Genomic DNA, 21,094 nt, shown 5'->3' with positions numbered 1-21,094 from the left:
TCTTATTCACTATGTTCTTATTGCTTATAGAGTTTAACTTGTATACATAAACAGTCTAAAAGTATTAACACTATATGATCAAATCATTTAAAAAGGTAATTACAATTAATTAACTACGTTAGTTATAATCCTATAGTCGAAACTAACTTGTTACCTTTTTACAGGTCCAAATAGTCTTGTTGAGGACTTGAGGCAAAGGAATGGCAACAAAGACAAGGGACATTGCCCCTATAGTAAAGGGCAAGAGGAGCCCTAGCACATCCAAGACAAGGTCTCTTGCACACACAAATGCCATTAATCTTATTGCTTCAAATAGGAAAAACACCTATCTCAAGTCCAAAGTTTCTTCTAGTCCTGAGAAAACTCAAGGCAAGAAACCAACACCATCAACTTATCCCAACATTCACCATAAACAAACCCTAGATTATAGAACATCGATCGATAAGCCTCCATCTAATTTTGATAGTACTCAAGTCAAGAAGAATCCAACATTGTTGAATGATCTCAACATTGTCCACAATAAACCAAATGTAGCTCGAGGAAGTTTGTTCGATAATAGGCCTTCTCTACCTTCTAGTCTTGACAATGTTCAAGCCAAGAAGATAGCTTCATCATCTTCTAGCATTCATAATAAACAAAATCCAGCTCAAAGAAGATTATCGTTTGATAATAAGCCTCCTCAATCTCCTAATCTTGATCATAATACTCATGGCAAGAAGATAGCTAGTGATACCAACACTCACAATAAACAAAATCTAGCTCGAAGGAGATTGTCTTTCGATCATAGGCCTCCCCTATCGTCTTTTCATGATCATAGTCCTCAAAGCATGAAACTAGTCCCAAAAAGTGATCATAGCATTCATAGGAAACAAACTCCAACACGAAGAAGATTATCGATTGATCATAAGCCTCCCCTGTCTTCTCCCCAGCTAAAAAGCAGAACATCCTCTACTCCTAGGGAGAGAGTTCTCAAACCATCCATGCCATCTTCAAGTAAGAATTCCACTTCTCATAAACCCCTTTTGAATAAATTTCCCAAAACACCTCATACTAGTACTAAGGATGTTACTAGAAAACAACATAGTGTTGGCCTCTATGCTAAGGCATTGAACATGAACAATACTATAACCAAGAACCAAGATAGTGATATCATAGCAAATATCGTTCCTCATGAGGGTAAAGAGGAAGACCAAGAACTAGTGATTGAAGATAATGGAGAGCTAAGTGAAACTGTAAACATTGATGAATACCTCAAGGCTGCAGAATCATCCTCATTATATGTTGTGGAAAATCAAGAAGTCATCAAGAATATGGAAGTAGCAAAAGAAGAACAACTATTGGTTGACGAAACAAGCATCATCGAAAACCATAAAGAACTAGAAGAAATCAAGAATCTTGAGCCTAGTAATCATGACATTGAAGAGATCGAAAAACAAGAAAACGAGAATCAAGAAGAGAAAGAGAAAGATCAAGAAAATGAAACACCATTGGATGATTGTGAACAAAAGAAAGATGAGGGAAAAGAATTGGATTTGAAGATTGATCAAGAAGAAAGTGAAGGAAGAAACAACAAAGAAAAGGAAGAAAACAACAACAAAGTTAGCACAACTACAATGACATTTGCAAAGGCTTATACACATTTGGTGCATAAGAAGGAAATTGTAGTATCATCTAATGATGTTATTGAAGAAACAGCAAGTAAACTTAGAGAGCAAAGGAAGAATAGGGTGAAAGCATTGGCTAGTGCTTTTGAAACTGTCATCTCTTTGCAAGATTCCAAGTGAGTTTACACTAAATTGTATGAATCATTATTCATTCTTGAACATTGTAACAACTTTTCTTAAATATGTTTTGGACAAATATGAAGTAAAAATATTTCCATGTATTACACGAAAATGTGGAGAAATAGTTAATTCTAACCATGACAAGATTGTACAGTCAAATCTCTCTATAACGATGTCATTTGTTTCTATGTTTTTTAATTGTTATTACAGAGAACATATAATATAGCATGAAAAATCGATTCAAAGAAAGATTTGTCTGTCTGTTATAAAGGATAACTGTCATAGAGAAGTTTGATCGTATACATTTGTAATTATGTAGTCATATGCCATTCATCCCATAAATAGAAAATTTATAAGTGAAAACAAATTCAATAGTAATAGTAATAGTTATAGTAGTAAAGATACAAATATAATAAATTATATCCTCCAAAACTCTCAACATATTATTTATTACTTGCTCAACAAGAAATCTTCATGGATCATTTGCAATACCGAAGTTCCAAAGATATTTGTCTTTCCAATCTAAGTTGTCTTCTAAAATTAGCAATAAACATCTCTGCTCTCTGGTCAACGTCCTTTTCATCATCATCACTATTGCGAGCAATATTACTTTTGATTCTTCGAATGCAATGTGTAGAAGGACCTTCTTGTTGTTCAAATTGATCATCTATGTCGCGAATTGCATCGTATAACGAGCTCTTAGACTTCTTGAACAACCTTATAGGATGCTTCCTTCCAAAGTTTAGGATTTTTGAAGTTAATTTCCATTTGTGCATTTTAGAGCTAAGTAGAAAAATTATGTTCTTGGTTGCTTTGTTCATGAGTGACTTTAATTGTGACAAATTTTGTGTTTTCATGTCTAAGTATTTTTGCTAGCTAGAGAAGAGTTGTAAGTAAAGGAAGCTAAGAGGTTTCTTATATAGAGAAAGAGGAAGGATTAAGAGAGCTAAAAATTGTGAGAGAAGTTACACGGTTTGGGCCAACAAAAAAGAAATTTTTATTCACACTACACACAACTTTTTGGTTTTTTTGTTTGTACTGGTTGAACTGTATAACCATCTCATTTAAAAGTTTAAGTTATTCGATTAAGGTAAAAAATTTGTTTAGTCTTGGTGAGATTTAAATTCACAATCTTCGTTATACTATTACCGTGTTAAGAAAATAGATCTTAGGTCTAATACGAGAGATTGATTAAGGCCTTATTTATTTTTATTAAGATTAAGACATCTGATTGTGAATTTACATCTAAATATTAGGATGGTATACGCAGGATAAAATATATTAAGAGTGGTACGTTTTCTTAATACCCTGAATTTTTCAATATTTATAAATCTTAAAGTAAAAGAAAATACTAATTAACCTAATACTATACTTCAACATTCTTTTAGAAATAATTATATAGTGGTAATTTGTAATGGTGATGACTAACAATGGGGAGTGCGAGTGCCGATTGGGACAGTGATTGATGGTGATGGTTGATTGCTAATGATTGGGGTAATGGATAATCGATGGGTGACGATATATAGTAGTGATTGATGTTGAAAATTACAAGCAAATAGTATATATAACTTTAAGCATGGTTAATTTTGAAGTTACTAAACGTGGGTTCCAAGGATGAACTTTAACCAAGTTTTAGTTGGGTTTCAAAAGTAGGCAAATTGTATGGTCCATTGTGACTTATATAATATTAAGAAGTTATTAATCTTGGGCTCTAAGGACAAAATTATCACTTGATCTTTAACTTCATAAAGGTATTTAAAATTTAAAGGTTGAAGCTAGTCAATAATATGAAACTTTTTTCCTTTTCATTTTCTTGGGTCAACCAAATTCATAATGAGAAATTGTTTGATAATTGAATGCAATATATTCAAGAAAAAGAGAGGAAAAAATGATGCCATCATATACTAGTAGCAATAATAACAACAATAATTATCATCAAATGACTAGCAAATTAAAGAAAAAAAATTAAATATCCCGTTTGTTCAATATAACTAAGATATATCATATATATATATATATATATATATACTATTTATTTCTATCTTTTTCTTTTTGGTTGTAGAACTCAATAAAAGAAGTGAAATTAAATAATAAATCATATCCTTCAAAAACTCTCAATAGTTGATCGATTACTTGCTCAACAAGAAATCTTCATGGATCATTTGCAATATCGAAGCTCCAATGATATTTGTCTTTCCAATCTAAGTTGTCTTCTAAAATTAGCAATAAACATCTCTGCTCTCTTATCAACGTCCTTTTCATCATCATCATTATTGCGAGCAATATTACTTTTGGTTCTTCGAATGCAATGTGTAGAAGGACCTTCTTGTTGTTCAAATTGATCATCTATGTCGCGAATTGCATCGTATAACGAGCTCTTAGACTTCTTGAACAACCTTATAGGATGCTTCCTTCCAAAGTTTAGGATTTTTGAAGTTAATTTCCATTTGTGCATTTTAGAGCTAAGTAGAAAAATTATGTTCTTGGTTGCTTTGTTCATGAGTGACTTTAATTGTGACAAATTTTGTGTTTTCATGTCTAAGTATTTTTGCTAGCTAGAGAAGAGTTGTAAGTAAAGGAAGCTAAGAGGTTTCTTATATAGAGAAAGAGGAAGGATTAAGAGAGCTAAAAATTGTGAGAGAAGTTACACGGTTTGGGCCAACAAAAAAGAAATTTTTATTCACACTACACACAACTTTTTGGTTTTTTTGTTTGTACTGGTTGAACTGTATAACCATCTCATTTAAAAGTTTAAGTTATTCGATTAAGGTAAAAAATTTGTTTAGTCTTGGTGAGATTTAAATTCACAATCTTCGTTATACTATTACCGTGTTAAGAAAATAGATCTTAGGTCTAATACGAGAGATTGATTAAGGCCTTATTTATTTTTATTAAGATTAAGACATCTGATTGTGAATTTACATCTAAATATTAGGATGGTATACGCAGGATAAAATATATTAAGAGTGGTACGTTTTCTTAATACCCTGAATTTTTCAATATTTATAAATCTTAAAGTAAAAGAAAATACTAATTAACCTAATACTATACTTCAACATTCTTTTAGAAATAATTATATAGTGGTAATTTGTAATGGTGATGACTAACAATGGGGAGTGCGAGTGCCGATTGGGACAGTGATTGATGGTGATGGTTGATTGCTAATGATTGGGGTAATGGATAATCGATGGGTGACGATATATAGTAGTGATTGATGTTGAAAATTACAAGCAAATAGTATATATAACTTTAAGCATGGTTAATTTTGAAGTTACTAAACGTGGGTTCCAAGGATGAACTTTAACCAAGTTTTAGTTGGGTTTCAAAAGTAGGCAAATTGTATGGTCCATTGTGACTTATATAATATTAAGAAGTTATTAATCTTGGGCTCTAAGGACAAAATTATCACTTGATCTTTAACTTCATAAAGGTATTTAAAATTTAAAGGTTGAAGCTAGTCAATAATATGAAACTTTTTTCCTTTTCATTTTCTTGGGTCAACCAAATTCATAATGAGAAATTGTTTGATAATTGAATGCAATATATTCAAGAAAAAGAGAGGAAAAAATGATGCCATCATATACTAGTAGCAATAATAACAACAATAATTATCATCAAATGACTAGCAAATTAAAGAAAAAAAATTAAATATCCCGTTTGTTCAATATAACTAAGATATATCATATATATATATATATATATATATACTATTTATTTCTATCTTTTTCTTTTTGGTTGTAGAACTCAATAAAAGAAGTGAAATTAAATAATAAATCATATCCTTCAAAAACTCTCAATAGTTGATCGATTACTTGCTCAACAAGAAATCTTCATGGATCATTTGCAATATCGAAGCTCCAATGATATTTGTCTTTCCAATCTAAGTTGTCTTCTAAAATTAGCAATAAACATCTCTGCTCTCTTATCAACGTCCTTTTCATCATCATCATTATTGCGAGCAATATTACTTTTGGTTCTTCGAATGCAATGTGTAGAAGGACCTTCTTGTTGTTCAAATTGATCATCTATGTCGCGAATTGCATCGTATAACGAGCTCTTAGACTTCTTGAATAACTTTATAGGATGTTTTCTTTGAAAACTTAGGATTCTTGAAGTTAATTTCCATTTTTGTATTTTTGAGCCAAGTAGAAAAGTTATCTTCATGGTTGCTTTGCTCATTAGTGACTTTAATAATGACCAATTTTGTGTTTTCATGGCTAAGTATTTTTGCTAGAGAAGAGTAGTTTTTTGTGTTTTGTGTTGGAGAGAGTAGTGGGAGTATATGACTGAATTAAGCTAAGGATGTCTTATATAGAGAGAGGAAGAAAGATGGGAAATAGTTGATAAATTGTGAGAGAAGTCACACGGTTTGGCCACACAAATATACAGTATAAAATAAATGTTAGATTGAACCTAAATTTGACATTTCCTATTTGTCACAATAATTCTTTAATGTATCTTAGACAATAGTATATTCAGTGAAATTCACAAGTGTAGTCTAAAGAAGGCAAAGTGTACGGAAATCTTACTCTTATCTCGTGGAATAGAGCGATTATTTCAAAGGACATTGATTCGAGTGCAACAAATCAAAATAGTTATGAAAAGAGAAAAGGACATTAACATAAACATGATAACTAATAAAGAAGGCAGTGCAGAACATTCAGAAAAGGATTATTAACAACAACAAAATAGCGTGCTGACGAAAACACCTATAAACACCACATGGTGCAAATATCAAAAATAGAACACAACAAAAATAAAGTTAATATTACGATAGACATGGTGCTCCAAAATTCAAATTACCACCGAGTAAAAGGTAACAATTCAATAAGTTACTTGTTGTAAAGCTTAGGTTGATAAATAAGATACTATTAATTCTATTTTCACAATATTCATTTATTAGTAATATTTTTGTTTTAAAAATAAAATTACTTAATCCAAAAATATTTATTTTATATATAAAAGATGTTACAAACAACGTGATTTGATATTTAAAGGTATTTTATATAACATTTTGAGGAAATCTGCTTGACTTTTTTAATATACTAAATCCATCCATTACATACATATACATATACATATACATACATATATATAAGTGGGGATACCAGGCAGGTCATGGTCGATATGCCTGGCAGCTACCCATATATTCAATTTCTTTTCTTTTGTTTTAATTTGTTTGTCTTATATTTAATTTTCTTTCTTTCGTTTCAATTTTTTTTCTTATTTTTAATTTTCTTTCTTTTGTTTCAATTTGTTTGTCTTATTTTTTTTAATTTTTATCTATTTAAAAATTACGTAATAAATACTACTATAAATCATGATAATTGAAAACTTCAATTATTTTAATTCGATTGCTTATAAAAAAATCGATTCATTCATAAAATTAATCTATTTTACTAATATATAAGTGGGGATACCATGCATGTCGAGGTTGACATGCCTACTTGACACTTGACAGCCACCCATATATTCAATTTCTTTTCTTTCGTTTTAATTTGTTTGTCTTATTTTTTATATATTTAAAAATTACGTATAAATACTATAAATCATGATAATTGAAAATTTCAATATTTTCTAAAAAACATATAAATAATTCGATTGCTTATAAAAAAATCGATTCATTCATAAAATTAATCTATTCGTGTCACATAAAATGGGACAAAATAGATAGTATGTATTATTTAATTTGAAAACTACATAAAAAATGTTGTAAATCTCAATAATTAACAACATTTGATTGACTCTTGAAATTCTATCTATGCTACATACATTGGGACAAGAGAAGTAACACATATTATGTAAAAAGTACTATAAATTACAATCATTAACAACTTTAAATATTTAAAAATCATATTAAAATTTAATTGACTCTCTAAATTCTATCTATATCACATAAAGTGAAACAAAAAAAATAGATATTCTAGCACGGGCACTTGTGTCTAGTATAGTATATATAAGATATAAAATAAGTAATAATGATAGAGCTAGTAATAACACATAAGTAGAGTTGATATTTTTTTATCTTTTAAGGAAATTCGTCATAATAAATTAATAATATAACTAGTCAAAGTAATGTTATGAACTTCATTTTCTTTTTCATCGTGATAATCTGAAAAATGACTAGTATGCTATCAAAATAATAGTCACAGGAATTTCAAACAAAGTACCATGTAACTACTCAGTTGTGTGATAGACATACTAATGATTTTACATTGACTTGTGAGTTGTGACCTATTCAACCAAGCTTTTAAAATCTGTCAAACTTTTTTAAAAATACATTTAACGAATAATAGTGTGTTTAACTAATCAATTGAAAAATAACTTTCGTCGATATTAAAGACGTACCACTGACTAGCAAAGTTAAAGAGTGACAATTCACAGACATGCAATGAGATGTGCTTGATGTAATGACACAATGAATAGTTTTTCTACACAAATATATATTGTATAGTTGAAAAACCTAAATATTATACTTCAAACATCAGAAGTAGTAGTTTGTATCAAAAGGGAAATATAAGAATTTCCCTCTTTTCTCAACATAATATCTGGCAATTGAAAATTTGTGTGAAATCACAAACCTGATGACTGAGATGAGGTTACCATAAGTAATAAACATATTTCGAAGGTAAAGTTACTTGAAAGTTTCAAGCCATTTGAATACAAAATATATCACAGTACGCACTCAAAGCTCTAGCAAGCAGGCAATTTGAGAAGATGGAGGGGGGGTCAATGAGATGTCGCTTTAACAACTTGAAGCTAGCAATATCAAGCCGCAGGTGTTGTGGAAGGAGAAAACCGGGTACAAAGCAAGTAAAGCTCAATGATGTTTCCCATGGAGTAAGAGCAAGTTCATTGATCAAAAGCAGAGCAACAAGGTTCCTGCTAATATGCAATGAACCAATCTAAAATAGGTGTGCTTCAAATGACGATTGATGTAGACTCGCAGATGAAATTCACCCTCTTCTAAAATTTTAAAGCAACGACGACACTTCACTGAAAACTATAAGTCGAGTAGCAAAATTTTGAAAAAGAAATTCATGAACCATTTTTGTCTCCAGCAGAAAGCAAAATAGAGAAACAGATTTTGCAATACAATACAAAATTTTAAGGAAATAAAAGGGAAGCGAAGTATAACACAGGTCTTTACTTGGTATCACACCAATCTCATGCAAATCTTTCAAAATTTTGAGTTTTAATAGGTTGCAAGGCCACTTTATAAAAAGGAAAACATCAAAATATGTACGGATAAGTACAGAGATTAAAGGAAATATTTTGATGAAATATTGTTCACTTCTCCTCCAATGACGGGAGAGATAATGATGGAAAAAAATATTTTGATAAAAGAATATGATGAAAGTAAAAGGCACAGAAAAATAGTTTAAAATGGCATAAAAAGATAAGCAAATAGTTGATTTTAAAAGGGAGCAACAAATAAGAGGCAAAGGGAATCACAGGACCTAGGATGTTTACATGCAACCCTTGAAGCCATGAACTTCCACGAGTAAGCTTTCAGATACCGGAACAATGACCTTGCTGATGTGGCGATCAATTGTTTAACAAGAATGTGAGTTTCTCAACCTCTCTGTAACAGACTAGGTACCTGCCATATGACTGTGATGCCATTCATCATCCTTAATATCTACTTTTAATATACCACTACACTTTGAGGTGAGGCGTGTCATAGCAGCAGAGATTCAATCAAACAGAAGAGCATCTAGTGATGTAGCTAGCTGGGATCCACAATCATTGAAATTGAAGATCCCACAGCAGGGCAGTGAAGAACGAAACCACAGAGTGTGGGAGCAGAAAACCAACGAAGCAGAGTACCGTGAAGACACCTCGACACAAGAAAACAAAAGTAAATTTTTAGCAGCATTCTTTAGGATATTTCTTTTCTAAAGATAATAGACGCCATAAAGTACAAAAGGTCTATGTCCCTAACATAATGGTTCTTAAAAAGGGAAAAAGTTGAGAAATTAAAAAAACACACTTATAATATCATACGAAAATTAAAGCCGTTGAAGTTGAGGGCATGGCCTCACTTACACAGCTGTGATCAAGTCAAGCATAGTAACACACACATCGAAAAACTCCTGAATGAGACAAGTAATCAACTTCTCCGTTCAGCTCCTGCTTCTGATTCGGTCCCTGACACCATTTCTGTTTTACAAAGCAGAAGAAGGATAAGGATAACAAGAGCATTGATAAGATTCATTATCAATATGAAAGAATAAATAAACGAACATATTTGTATAGCATGAGACCAGACAATGTCCCAAAATCAAAAACCCAAAACAAGTAGGTAGGTAGCAACACCGTCAATACACAAGCTACACGAACTAAGGCATGAAACACCAAACAGATACAAAATAATTCAAATGAAGATCCAAGAAACAAATCCTAATGTATATAGATATACACATTAGGATGAATCACCCAACTTTAATCAGGTACGAACACTTGAAAAAGAATGCCCAATCAACAAAGATGACACAATAAATGATGCCAAAGTTAGGAAACTCACCCATTGGAATAAGGAACTTCATCTCTTCCACGGTATGGAGATCGGCTATAACTACGGCCACGAGGTGACACGCTTCGGCGTTTGGGGGAACGTCCACGAGGACTATAACTCCTGTTTCAAAAAGGGCATTACAAGGGGGTAAAAGTGAATGTCATGTCCTACTACATATTTGAAAAGTTCTCTTCTGACCTGCGACCATAACTTGGGCTCCTCCGATATCTAGGAGGGCTACGACTTCTACGTTTACCAGGACCTGGACCTCCTCGCACTCTGCATTCACGAGCAAAATGACCAGACTCACCACACTCATAGCACTTCAAATCAGAGCCTCCAGAACGACCACGACCTCCTCCACGGCCCCCACCCCTTTCTCCTCTAGAATTATGTGAGAGCTCCACTCTCCATCCATTTTTACCTGTTTAATGTATCAGGAAAAGAAAAACTTCAAATGCTTTAGTATTTGACATATTGCCAGACTTTACAGATGCTGATGTATAGAGCAAAAAAATATAAAATTGATAATGAAGCTGCAAAGTATTTTGAAAAAGATTGAATTCGGAAAAAGGCAAGATACACGGCCATAAGTAAGATAAGAACCCATTCAGAAGGTTCAACCATATGCATGAGTAAGGGGCAATACCATCCAGATCCCTGATTGCGTCTTGTGCATCTCTACGGTCATCAAAGTCGATAAAAGCATAACCAGGTGGGCGTCTTGCAACCCAAACACTGCAAGCATTTCAAATTTTTTTCATCAAGTGCGTTATGCGCTAATCAGAAAGCATTATAACAAAGACGGATGGAAAAACAAGTAGTCAAATTCCATAAATGAAATAGCCCCTACTTATACTGAAGTTCTACGAATGTTCTTAGTAGCTGAATTTATATCCCAAATCCCTTCGATTTAAATCTCAACATGTCACTTTATTTGTCATTCAATAATCAGTCTTTTTTTAAAAGAATTCAAAACAATACATAGGAGTTTCAACAGATCAAAGAGCAACAAAAGCATGGATATCTGATATCTTATACCAGATCCATTTCCTTAGAAATTTCTGGCAAAAGTTAGTCATGAATATAAGGAAATAATGTGCTTGCAGTACAGCTTACAACCATTACATCTAAATACTGCTTTAGAGAAACAGGTATACTCATTAAGTTAGAATAAAATTATCTTCTATCTGATAAAAAATAAAACTTAAATGCTCCTTCATGTCAGATTGTTAGTTTATGCTTCATTCATGAACTGAGAAAATATAAGCAATAGAGAATGGATGACTAGTAATCACTAATAACAGGTTCTAGTTGTAAACTAAATATTTACTTGCTCTACTCTATAAGAGTATTCAGCAGCCAATTACTAAAAAATTTGCACATCCTATTTTTTAGAGGTCAACAATGCATACAGATCAAAAATACAAATGTAGTGTAGAATTTGCTTTACCTTCTTATAACTCCAAAGACACGGAATTCATCTTCTAGTTCTCTTTCAGTGACCCTAGGATCAAGATTTCCAACATACACTCTTGACATCTCGGAATAATAACCTATACAGGAATACACACTTTGGTCAGACATATATATATAAAAAAAAGAGTTAAATATTCATAAGGTAATTATAAGAAATTGAATGGTACCGTGTCTGGAATATGCCAAAATCATCAAAAACAAAAAGTTATTTGCAACTCTGTTTCTTGGTAGCACTGTAGTATACTTAAATTATTAAGGATTTATGCTGTATATGCTGATGATTGCAATATCTGAAAACAATCTGTCTATCCTATTTCACTAAAAACACTAATCTACAGTTGTATGAAAGTGTGTAAAAAACAGTTTTACTACAAGTGACTAAGAACTAAACTCCATCATCAATTATTCTTTATGGCGAATACTACGCACTTTGGAATACTATTTTTTTAAGAAGTAGATATATATATTTTATGTTTTAAATTATATAAAAAAGGTGAGGCCACCTATTATAACTGCTTTCACTATGCAACAACAGCATACTCAGTGTATGCAACCTCACACCTAACTTCTGAAGGCCGAGAGGTTGTTTCCGATAGACATTCAGGTCGACTAAGCATATACATAACACATATGAAAAGGAAATACATCAGTAAAGAAGTCATGCTAAAAATAAAGAAGAAGAAAACGGTAGCAACAACAAACAATTACAAGAAAAGACATTACCTAATGAGTTCAACAAAGCATTATATACATCTACAAACCACAAAAAAGATGATCTTTTTCATATTTTTATTCCCAAAAGGAGTAGGGAAACGGAAATGGCGAAGCAGATTACACCGACGGGAATCGAAAACCTTGCCAACAAGCTGAAAATTCAGGTAGTCAACTAATTGAGCTACTAAAATTCTAGTAAGATGTTCGAATTCAATAAAACGATTAATTTCTTCAATTCTATGAAATTTTTAACAAAATTAGGATTGACGGAACCGCAAAATTCAACTTATCAAACTAAAACAAGTCATAAGTTCAATATTAAACATCAGATCAAACATAAACAGATCTATACAAGTGAAAATTGAAGCAAGGAGACGGCAAACCTGAAACCCTAGTGAAGAACGCGAGAGAGAAAAACCCTAGGCCACCACTATGAAAAGGGGAAATGTTAGAGATATGAATAACTGGATTTGGAATGGGCTTGAAAGCCGTACTCATTGGGTTTAGGCCCAATAGAGCTGATACAAATTTTGGGCCTAGGCCTTTTTGGTTGTGAGGCTGATCCAACTTACTTGATACCTTTTTATTTCGAAATTCAAATGAATTTTTTTTTGTTACTATAACTTTTTCACATGTCATTTAAATATTTTAATTGTAAAGTATTGTGACTTATAGTACTTGTAATATGTCGTTTTCAAACATGTAAACTTTATTTCCAAAATTTTAAAAATTTCATGTCTGAATACACGGTCAAACTAAAGAGATTTGATTCTCAAAATTCGAACTATGCCACATAAATTGAGACAGAAGTTACTGTTGAAATATAATTGAGGTATAATCATAGCTTAGAGATTAGAGTGCATCGCATTTGTAACGCTATGGTCATCAATTTGCTTCCGATAACCGATATTTTCCCTATACGTTTTTTTATTTTATTTTTTAGATGATTGATAATCATGTTTCTATGAAATTAAAGAAGATTGAAATAACATTTTCCTTCTTTTCCCAAATCTATCAATTTGTTATAGAAACTATCAATTATGTCAGAAAATGACTATATTTATCCAATTCATCTCATTCCCATCATTCTTTGAAATATTATATTTTAATTTAATTTTGAAACTACAATAACTCCTATTTTTTTCTGCAGTAAGCGGGGCCTTCTGATTTGTTTTAAAGCGTCAAAGAAAAAGATAAAACATTCTAAAAATAGTTATTAAGAAAATATTTATTTATTTAACATCTTAAACAATAACATTTTCACAAGATGGGAGAAATAGAAGTGTATCCTATGGACCCAAAAAAACAAAAAACAAAAAAGAAGTGAAGATTACTGACCTTCTCCCATGCAACTCATGAACAGACCCATTATATTTTCCAATATGAACAAGCAAAAGTTTTTCAAGTATATATAAGGTTTAAGAGAAAGAAATACAAGTGAGGAGAGGATTGAATTGTCATCGAAAGATATAGTGCAGTGGATAAGGTTGCTTCTTAGTTAATCAAAAGTCTTAAGTTTGAATCCTTGGTATTAAAAAAATCCTTGATAGAAAGTGTTTCCCCTTGAAAGGGGTCTTATGCTGAATGAATTTGAATTAATCGAACTTCAATACAGATATCGAACACCAATATAAATAAAATAAAAAAGAATAAGGGATTGAATTGAATTTGATTCTATCTTGTTTGTTTAATTGTCTAGGTGTGATGGCTACTGCAACCTAGAATTTTTCAGCTAGCATCTGATTCGTAACTTTCACCAATCCTATCGAATATCTTGTTTGGTTCAAATATAATATTGTTATTCAGAGGTGAAATCAGATTTTTTTTTTAAGATATTCAATATCAAATATTTATTATGTATAACAATAATATATATATAAAATTGCAATAGACTTTTTGAAATTTATATCATACCAATAATTTTGATTATCCTATTTTATATAAGTGAAATTAGATTTTTTGAAGTCGTCCAAATCATTTCGATTTTTCTTCAATATCTATAATGCTTACTTCGGTGTGTGTTTTTGTCACTTAGAAAAAATATCACAAGTAAAACTTGGGACATAATGGATATCATGCGTACTTATTTGAGAAACTCATATAAAAAAAATTGGGACCATCTAGAGGTGATTTGAGTTGATCAGTAATTGAAAAATAAATCAATTTATTGAGAGGATGAACTACAACAATATATATGCATATATATACAATATCGTTACATTACAAATATAATCCATCATTTAAAAGACTCAAAACAATCAAAAGAAGTTCATATTTAAAATTTCGGATCATCTCGAGGAAATTTGAGTTGGTAGAGATTGAAAAAAACACTTTATTAGGACTTAAGGTATCCCATTGAAACAAGATTTAGTTGTAGCATCTAAACAAAATATTTTGATTGTCAATACACAAAACATCTCGCGTTAACAAAGTACTCGAGAAAGAGTGAATAAGGTGTTTGGGGGTAGGCAAACACACGTGATTACAAGTTACAAGCCATAATCAGTTTAGTTGGCTGCTTGCTCTCGAATTGGCTCAAGCAGTAGTACTGTTGTGTATTCTACGCCCGTGACTCCTCCGTAGACGACAGACAGGGAGAGCAGAGGCGAAGCTAGGTGGAGGTTCGTGGGATCGAATGAATCTATTAGATTTTTCGTAGATCATGTATTTGTATAAGAAAATTAAATAAATATATATGTATATTAATCTGTGAACCTCCTAAAAAAAATTGATTGACAACTCAGTGGTAAGAAAATGTGGTGAAAATGCTTTTTACACTAGTATTGTGGGTTCGAACCCCACTATCAATAAAAAAGAATTCTTTTTCTATTTAAAAGAAGCATATTTTGCAATATTTTTCTCTTCTGTCCTAAAATTTAGAACCCCCAAACTCCTAACTCTGGCTTGCATCTGCGCACGAGCCTCATGGTTTCTAACACGACCGCCATCAAATCTAAGTTATGCAAAGAACAAGTAATACTATTATCAGTCATTGTTTCAATTTGTATGATATAGTTAAAAAAAAATTGTAGAAAAGGGATTAAAGACAAAGGAGTTGTTAAAGCTATTGATCAAATTCATTTCCTCTACGCTAACAGGCAAGGTCATAAATTAGAATTAGACTTTGTAATAAACGTTTAATTCAATTGACTTCCTTTTAGAAGGGTTTGAACTCTGAATTAGGTGGATTTAATCAAAATTACAACTTATGAATCTGTAAATCATTTTTTGTTTAGTTGGATAAGCAAGGGCTGAGTACAGTATTTACTATTATGCACAAATATTTTATATTAACAGGGTCTATCAAAAGGTTGCATTCTAAAAAGTGTGATGTAGTAATTGAGGTCAACTTTTAATGCACTCCCGAATATACATGATCGTTCAAGTAATATAGACCTATGAAATCCACATATAGTATCCAAAACATCACAATTGAGACAAATGTTTAAGTAAGCTAAGGTGAAATGTGGATAAAATATGACAAATAGGTGTACAAAAACACCCAAGATCATAAAGATTCAAAATTTGTGGTCATAATTTACATTCTCAACTCGTTTATCCTTAGGAAGGGAAAAATATTATTAAGAATGTTGTCCCCTAGACCCTCCAATGCGCAAAATCAAATTTAATCAGATAGAAATTTCAAAAAAACTCATTTACTACTTCGAGGCAAGATTGCAGAGTCTACTTCAGTCAAATTCATTGTTTACTTTTCCAATTTGTATACATATTATATACGGAAAAGGGCCTAAAATACCCTCGAAGTATTAAAAATGGTACACAACTACCCCTCATCCACCTATTGGCTCCAAAATACCCTCCTCATCCACCTATTGGCTCACAAATACCCTCCCCATCCACCTTTTGGGTCCAATTTTAGCCACTTCATTAATGGAGCACCCATTTAAAATAATTAAATAATCCTTTTAATTACGTGGCGCTCAACCATTAGTTGCAATTTTAATTATTTAATATAATTTTAAACTCACCCATTATCCACCCATTTTTAACTAAAACCGCCCAATACTTATTAAACCTACCCAACCCAATACAAAAAGAACTCAATATTTTCATATGTCGTATCTAGCTTATCACATACGAGTTCAACTGAATACAATATTTTCAACACGGAACATGGATACATATATATGTGTGTGTGTGGGGCAAGCCTCTAACTTTTAGCAAATACAGGGTAATAACTAAAACAACTCAATCAATCAAGTTTTTTGATATGATATTTTTCTAATCATCAAGTACGAAAACCTGCACAACAATATCAATAGCACATAAAAATGCTCACAATGTGACTGCACAACAATATCAACAACACCCTTGATATAAACACAATTTTACTTCAAACTACAATTCTGTATTTCCCTATTACAGCTAACAAGCATAAAAATGAAAATCCCACAAAACCACTCAAACAGATAAAAAAAAATCAAACAAGGAGAAATACTCGTATGAAAATATTGGGTTCTTTTTGTATTGGGTCGGGTGGGTTTAATAAGTATTGGGGAGGGTTTAGTTAAAAATGGGTGGGTTTAAAATTATATTAAATAATTAAATTGCAACCAATGGTTGAGCGCCACGTAATTAAAAGGATTATTTAATTATTTTAAATGGTGCTCCAATAATAAAGTGCCTAAAATTGGACCCAAAGGTGGATGGGGAGGGTATTTGTGAGCCAATATGTGAATGAGGAGGATATTTTGGAGCCAATAGGTGGATGAGGGGTAGTTGTGTACCAGTTTCAATACTTTGAGGGTATTTTAGGCCCTTTTTCGTATTTTATATATGAATTATACATCTATCAGTTATTTTAGTTTAAGCTATTGAATGAACAACTATTTAGTTTCTTCAAAAAGATAAATAAATTTAGAACACAACTCAAACCTTTGTAATACCAAGAGGATGTTGTTCGAATGGTAAACTCCTCATCTCCAATACTAAGATTGGTCACCGAAAAAAACAAAAAGAGTGAAAACTCTAAAACGGATAAAAAAAAAAAAACTTTACAATATTCTTTTCACTAAAAGTTCCCCAAAACAACCCAACATAAAAGATCAAAGACATAATAAAATCACTTAGATAAGATACCACATAGTTACATGAACTACATATAATACCTATAGAAAAGACAAATAAAATTTATGATAATGTTTCACTTAATGTGCTGAACTCACTTGATCATCAAAGTTCTTCAAATTTCCTTTAGAATTTTTCTCAAATCTCTTAATTCTAAAATGCATCAACTCCACATCTTTTGTTTCTCCATCTATAACAAGATCACTTAATATTTTCCCCACAATTGGTCCCATTTTGAACCCATGCCCAGAAAATCCACCACCAACCACAACATCATCTCCAAACTCTCCACCAAGAAAATCAATCACAAAATCCTCATCTGGTGTCACCGAGTACATACACGACTGCATCAGGACCGGCCTCGTTGAATCAACGAGGTCTCCGAATTTCTCCTGGATCCACTTCTTGAGTGGATCCAAACTCTGTGTGGGCTCCCACGTCCTGTCAGTAGGCTCACAGGGGCGCCCACCATGTATCGGGATTTTAATCAATCCCGGATACTCGAGTGACGGTGTGCCGTATATGTACGTCTCACCGTAACTAGCGAAAGTTGGAAAACCATTTCCAATAGTGAATTTTGACTCATACCCTTTTTTAATCTTCCAATAAAATACAGTTGTCTCCAATGGTTGAATTGGAATTACAATTCCTGTTATATTTCTAACTAATTTATTCATCCATGGACCAACAGTAACAACACATTTTTTCCCACTAAATTTTTCTCCATTTTTTCCCATAACCAAAACACCCCCTGTTAAACTATCCTTCTTGATTTCAACAACTTCCATGTTATCTTTCAAAAAAGCTCCATTCTTGATCGCAAGTGTTTGAAACATTGAAACAGCTTTAGTTGGTTTAATAACACCACCATACTCTGTAACAACACCAATCCAATTATCAGGTAATTGAATCAAATCATCGAATTCTTGAAACATCGTGTTACGATCAATAACACGAACAGGGATCGAGTTTTTGTTGCAGCTAGAAATGACAGCTTTAAGTGCTTTGTTGTTAGAAGGTCCTATGTCGAGTTGTGGAGTTTTGAAATAGACTTTGTATCCAATTTGTTCTTCAGCATCTCTCCAAAGGGTCTCGGATTTTAAGACCATTTTCGGGTAGTAGTCTTCGGGGTAAGAGGCACGTATGGTTCTTGATTCGCCATGGGAAGAACCAAGATGGTGCAAGAAATCGAATTGTTCTAAAAGAAGTGTCTTTTGATTACGTTTTGATGTTTGATAAGCTGTACAACTACCCATTATACCAGCACCAATGACGATTACATCAAAAATTTCGATTGGTTTCTCCATTTTTTTCCTCTTTTTTGTTTGTGTTTGCTCTGTTTTTTGTGTTGGAGATGGAACAGGGGAGATGAGTTTTTGGAGTTGTGGAGTAAGCATTAGGAGAGAATGGCTATGTTTTTAAAGGATTAAATTCCATGTATATAGCATCTGTTACGATTTTGCCCTGATTTTTTTTTTCATATTTGAGATTTACTTTCCGGAAGAAAAGTTAAAGCATTCTAATATGTAATTGTTTTTACTTTCCTGAAAAGAACAAAAAAAATCTCTCTATATTTGGTTATTCTTTCTTCAAAGAAAAAATTTGGAGATTTATAAATTGAAGATCTCTATTCTTATAGCATAGTTGTTTAGAGACTTTTGTTTATGGAGAGAATTTCCCTCTACAGTTTTAATGTTTTTTATTAGTTTTTAAATAGGTAGGTCAATTGGTTATATCATATAATAATATATGTTTTTTTTAGTATAGTTTAATGTGTCGTCTAATTTATCTTCAGCAAATTATAGGCTTTTGCATGACGTCTTGATTCTTTTGAATCCAACACTTTATTCCAAGATACACTAATATGTTGAAAAAAGGACGTGGTGAAGCGGTAAGGATCTATCCATTCTTAATCAAAGATTTCGAGTTTGAGTTTTAGAAATGAAGCCATCTTTGATTGTGAAGCGTTTAACCTCCAAAGTAGGATTTTTTTACGTGAATCTGAAGTCACTTTTCGACATGAATCGAATTAGTCAAACTCTAAAACGGATATCAACATTGAGTGGAAAAAATGAAAAAAAATATGTTAAAAGGAAAAGTCCAATGTACAAAGCATTTTACCTTCACACAAGGAGCGTGATATAGACAATTTATGCTGACACACATATTAGTGGTTGGTTGATTCCCACGATTCAAGCTTGTGACATGTTGATGTAGGTAAAGGCAGAGGTAGGCTTTACCATATATGGATTTGACAAAAAATTAATAATTTTAATTCAAATTTTGTAAATACATTAAATATGTATATAAAATATATTTACTAGCACGTGAAGTTAAGGTCTTAAATCACACAAAAATAATTTTACCTTTACTCTAGGCTCTCATCCACTTACAAATTGCCTACATAATTTAAGCTTTATTGCACCAATAGTGAATTTAACTATCACCTTAGCCTATTAAAAAAACGACGAATACAAGATTTAGTTTACTAAAACATCATTTATTTTCACTTAAAAAAAATTCTGATCTTAATAATTCATATTTCAATTCTTAAGTATGTTTGGTTTTAAATTCAAAATTTAATTATTAGGTGTGTTTATTTTTATGATCTTACAATTACTTAATGAGACTAAATAGATATGAATAATTAAGATCTATATTTATAATAAAGACTTAATATTTTTAAGATGTCTATTCAAAGATTTTTACAAAAACGACATGTACTACCACCATGCATCACCACCTACAACTATCATCATCAACATCAATCACCATAGTCACTTATAACAAGAAGTCATGATTTTAAGACGTTAAAAAACATGTTAAATGTTGTAATTTATGTTTCGTTGGTAGCAACAGAAAGGAAAGGGTTCATACCATTGTTGTGTTCACCCTCTTCTTAGTTAATAGATATGGGGCACAATAAAACGGTCAGTAGACTCTTCAAAAGTTACGAATTCGTATTAGTGTTAGCTCATACTCAAAAGTCTTTTGATACAAATCCTAATCGTTGTGCTCTAGAATGAAGAATAATCTTGTCGTATAATGACAAACTAAATAAATAAAGATAAATATTTGAAAACATATTCCATATAAATATATATATTGCACTAAGAAAATCAACTTAAGGATGACCACTAATCCTTTAATTAAGAAAGGTCAAGACTTTATAATGTATAACATAATATAAGTGATATCATAATACGATGTTTTGGACGATGTTATGATAATGAGGAATATATCCGATCAACATACATTTGAGGTCTGAAATCAAGAATTAACAATCCGTTTTGCGATCACAAGGCAAATTACTCTCTAACAATTACTTTGTTACATATGAGTGATTTATATATCTAGCATCAACAACAACAATAAAAAAGCTAATAAAATTTCGTAAGTAAGATCTGAAAAGAATAATGTGTATCTCGTCTTACTTCTACCTTATGACGAGCTGCCTCTCCTGATAGACTCAACACTCGAATAAAGCATGATTCATCTAGCATCATATATA

General features: G+C 31.7%; 3 protein-coding genes across 5 annotated transcripts; 1 reads left to right on the top strand and 2 right to left on the bottom strand.

Annotated features, from left to right (window-relative positions):
* The first annotated feature begins 200 nt into the window (after nt 1-200).
* Nucleotides 201-1,784, top strand: LOC102600067 (uncharacterized). Its single transcript, XM_015313242.1, has one exon. The coding sequence runs from the start codon at nt 201-203 to the stop codon at nt 1,782-1,784; it is 1,584 nt and encodes a 527-aa protein (XP_015168728.1).
* Nucleotides 1,785-8,352: 6,568 nt separating this feature from the next.
* On the bottom strand, nt 8,353-13,893 carry LOC102582109 (serine/arginine-rich splicing factor RSZ22-like). Of its 3 annotated transcripts, XR_368090.2 has the most exons (7): nt 12,879-12,979; nt 11,756-11,858; nt 10,952-11,040; nt 10,501-10,726; nt 10,312-10,422; nt 9,245-9,947; nt 8,353-8,666 (listed from the first exon to the last, which is right to left on the bottom strand). XR_368090.2 is itself a non-coding variant. In XM_015313265.1 (6 exons), exons 1-6 carry the CDS (start codon nt 13,862-13,864, stop codon nt 9,911-9,913), a joined length of 597 nt encoding a protein of 198 aa, XP_015168751.1. In that variant the 5' UTR covers nt 13,865-13,893; the 3' UTR covers nt 8,353-9,910. The 3 variants fall into 3 exon arrangements, 2 of the variants coding, with proteins under 2 accessions (XP_015168751.1, XP_006357055.1); XM_015313265.1 differs by lacking the exon at nt 12,879-12,979 and adding an exon at nt 13,834-13,893 and having other exon boundaries at nt 8,353-9,947; XM_006356993.2 differs by having other exon boundaries at nt 8,353-9,947.
* Nucleotides 13,894-17,563: 3,670 nt separating this feature from the next.
* LOC102581785 (probable sarcosine oxidase) lies at nt 17,564-19,009 on the bottom strand. Its single transcript, XM_006356992.2, has one exon. The coding sequence runs from the start codon at nt 18,978-18,980 to the stop codon at nt 17,664-17,666; it is 1,317 nt and encodes a 438-aa protein (XP_006357054.2). The 5' UTR covers nt 18,981-19,009; the 3' UTR covers nt 17,564-17,663.
* Nucleotides 19,010-21,094: the final 2,085 nt, after the last annotated feature.

The sequence above is a fragment of the Solanum tuberosum genome, unplaced genomic scaffold (genome assembly GCF_000226075.1).
Source record: "Solanum tuberosum cultivar DM 1-3 516 R44 unplaced genomic scaffold, SolTub_3.0 scf00240, whole genome shotgun sequence".
Classification (NCBI taxonomy): Eukaryota; Viridiplantae; Streptophyta; class Magnoliopsida; order Solanales; family Solanaceae; genus Solanum; species Solanum tuberosum.
This window is presented reverse-complemented; position numbering and strand designations above follow the sequence as displayed.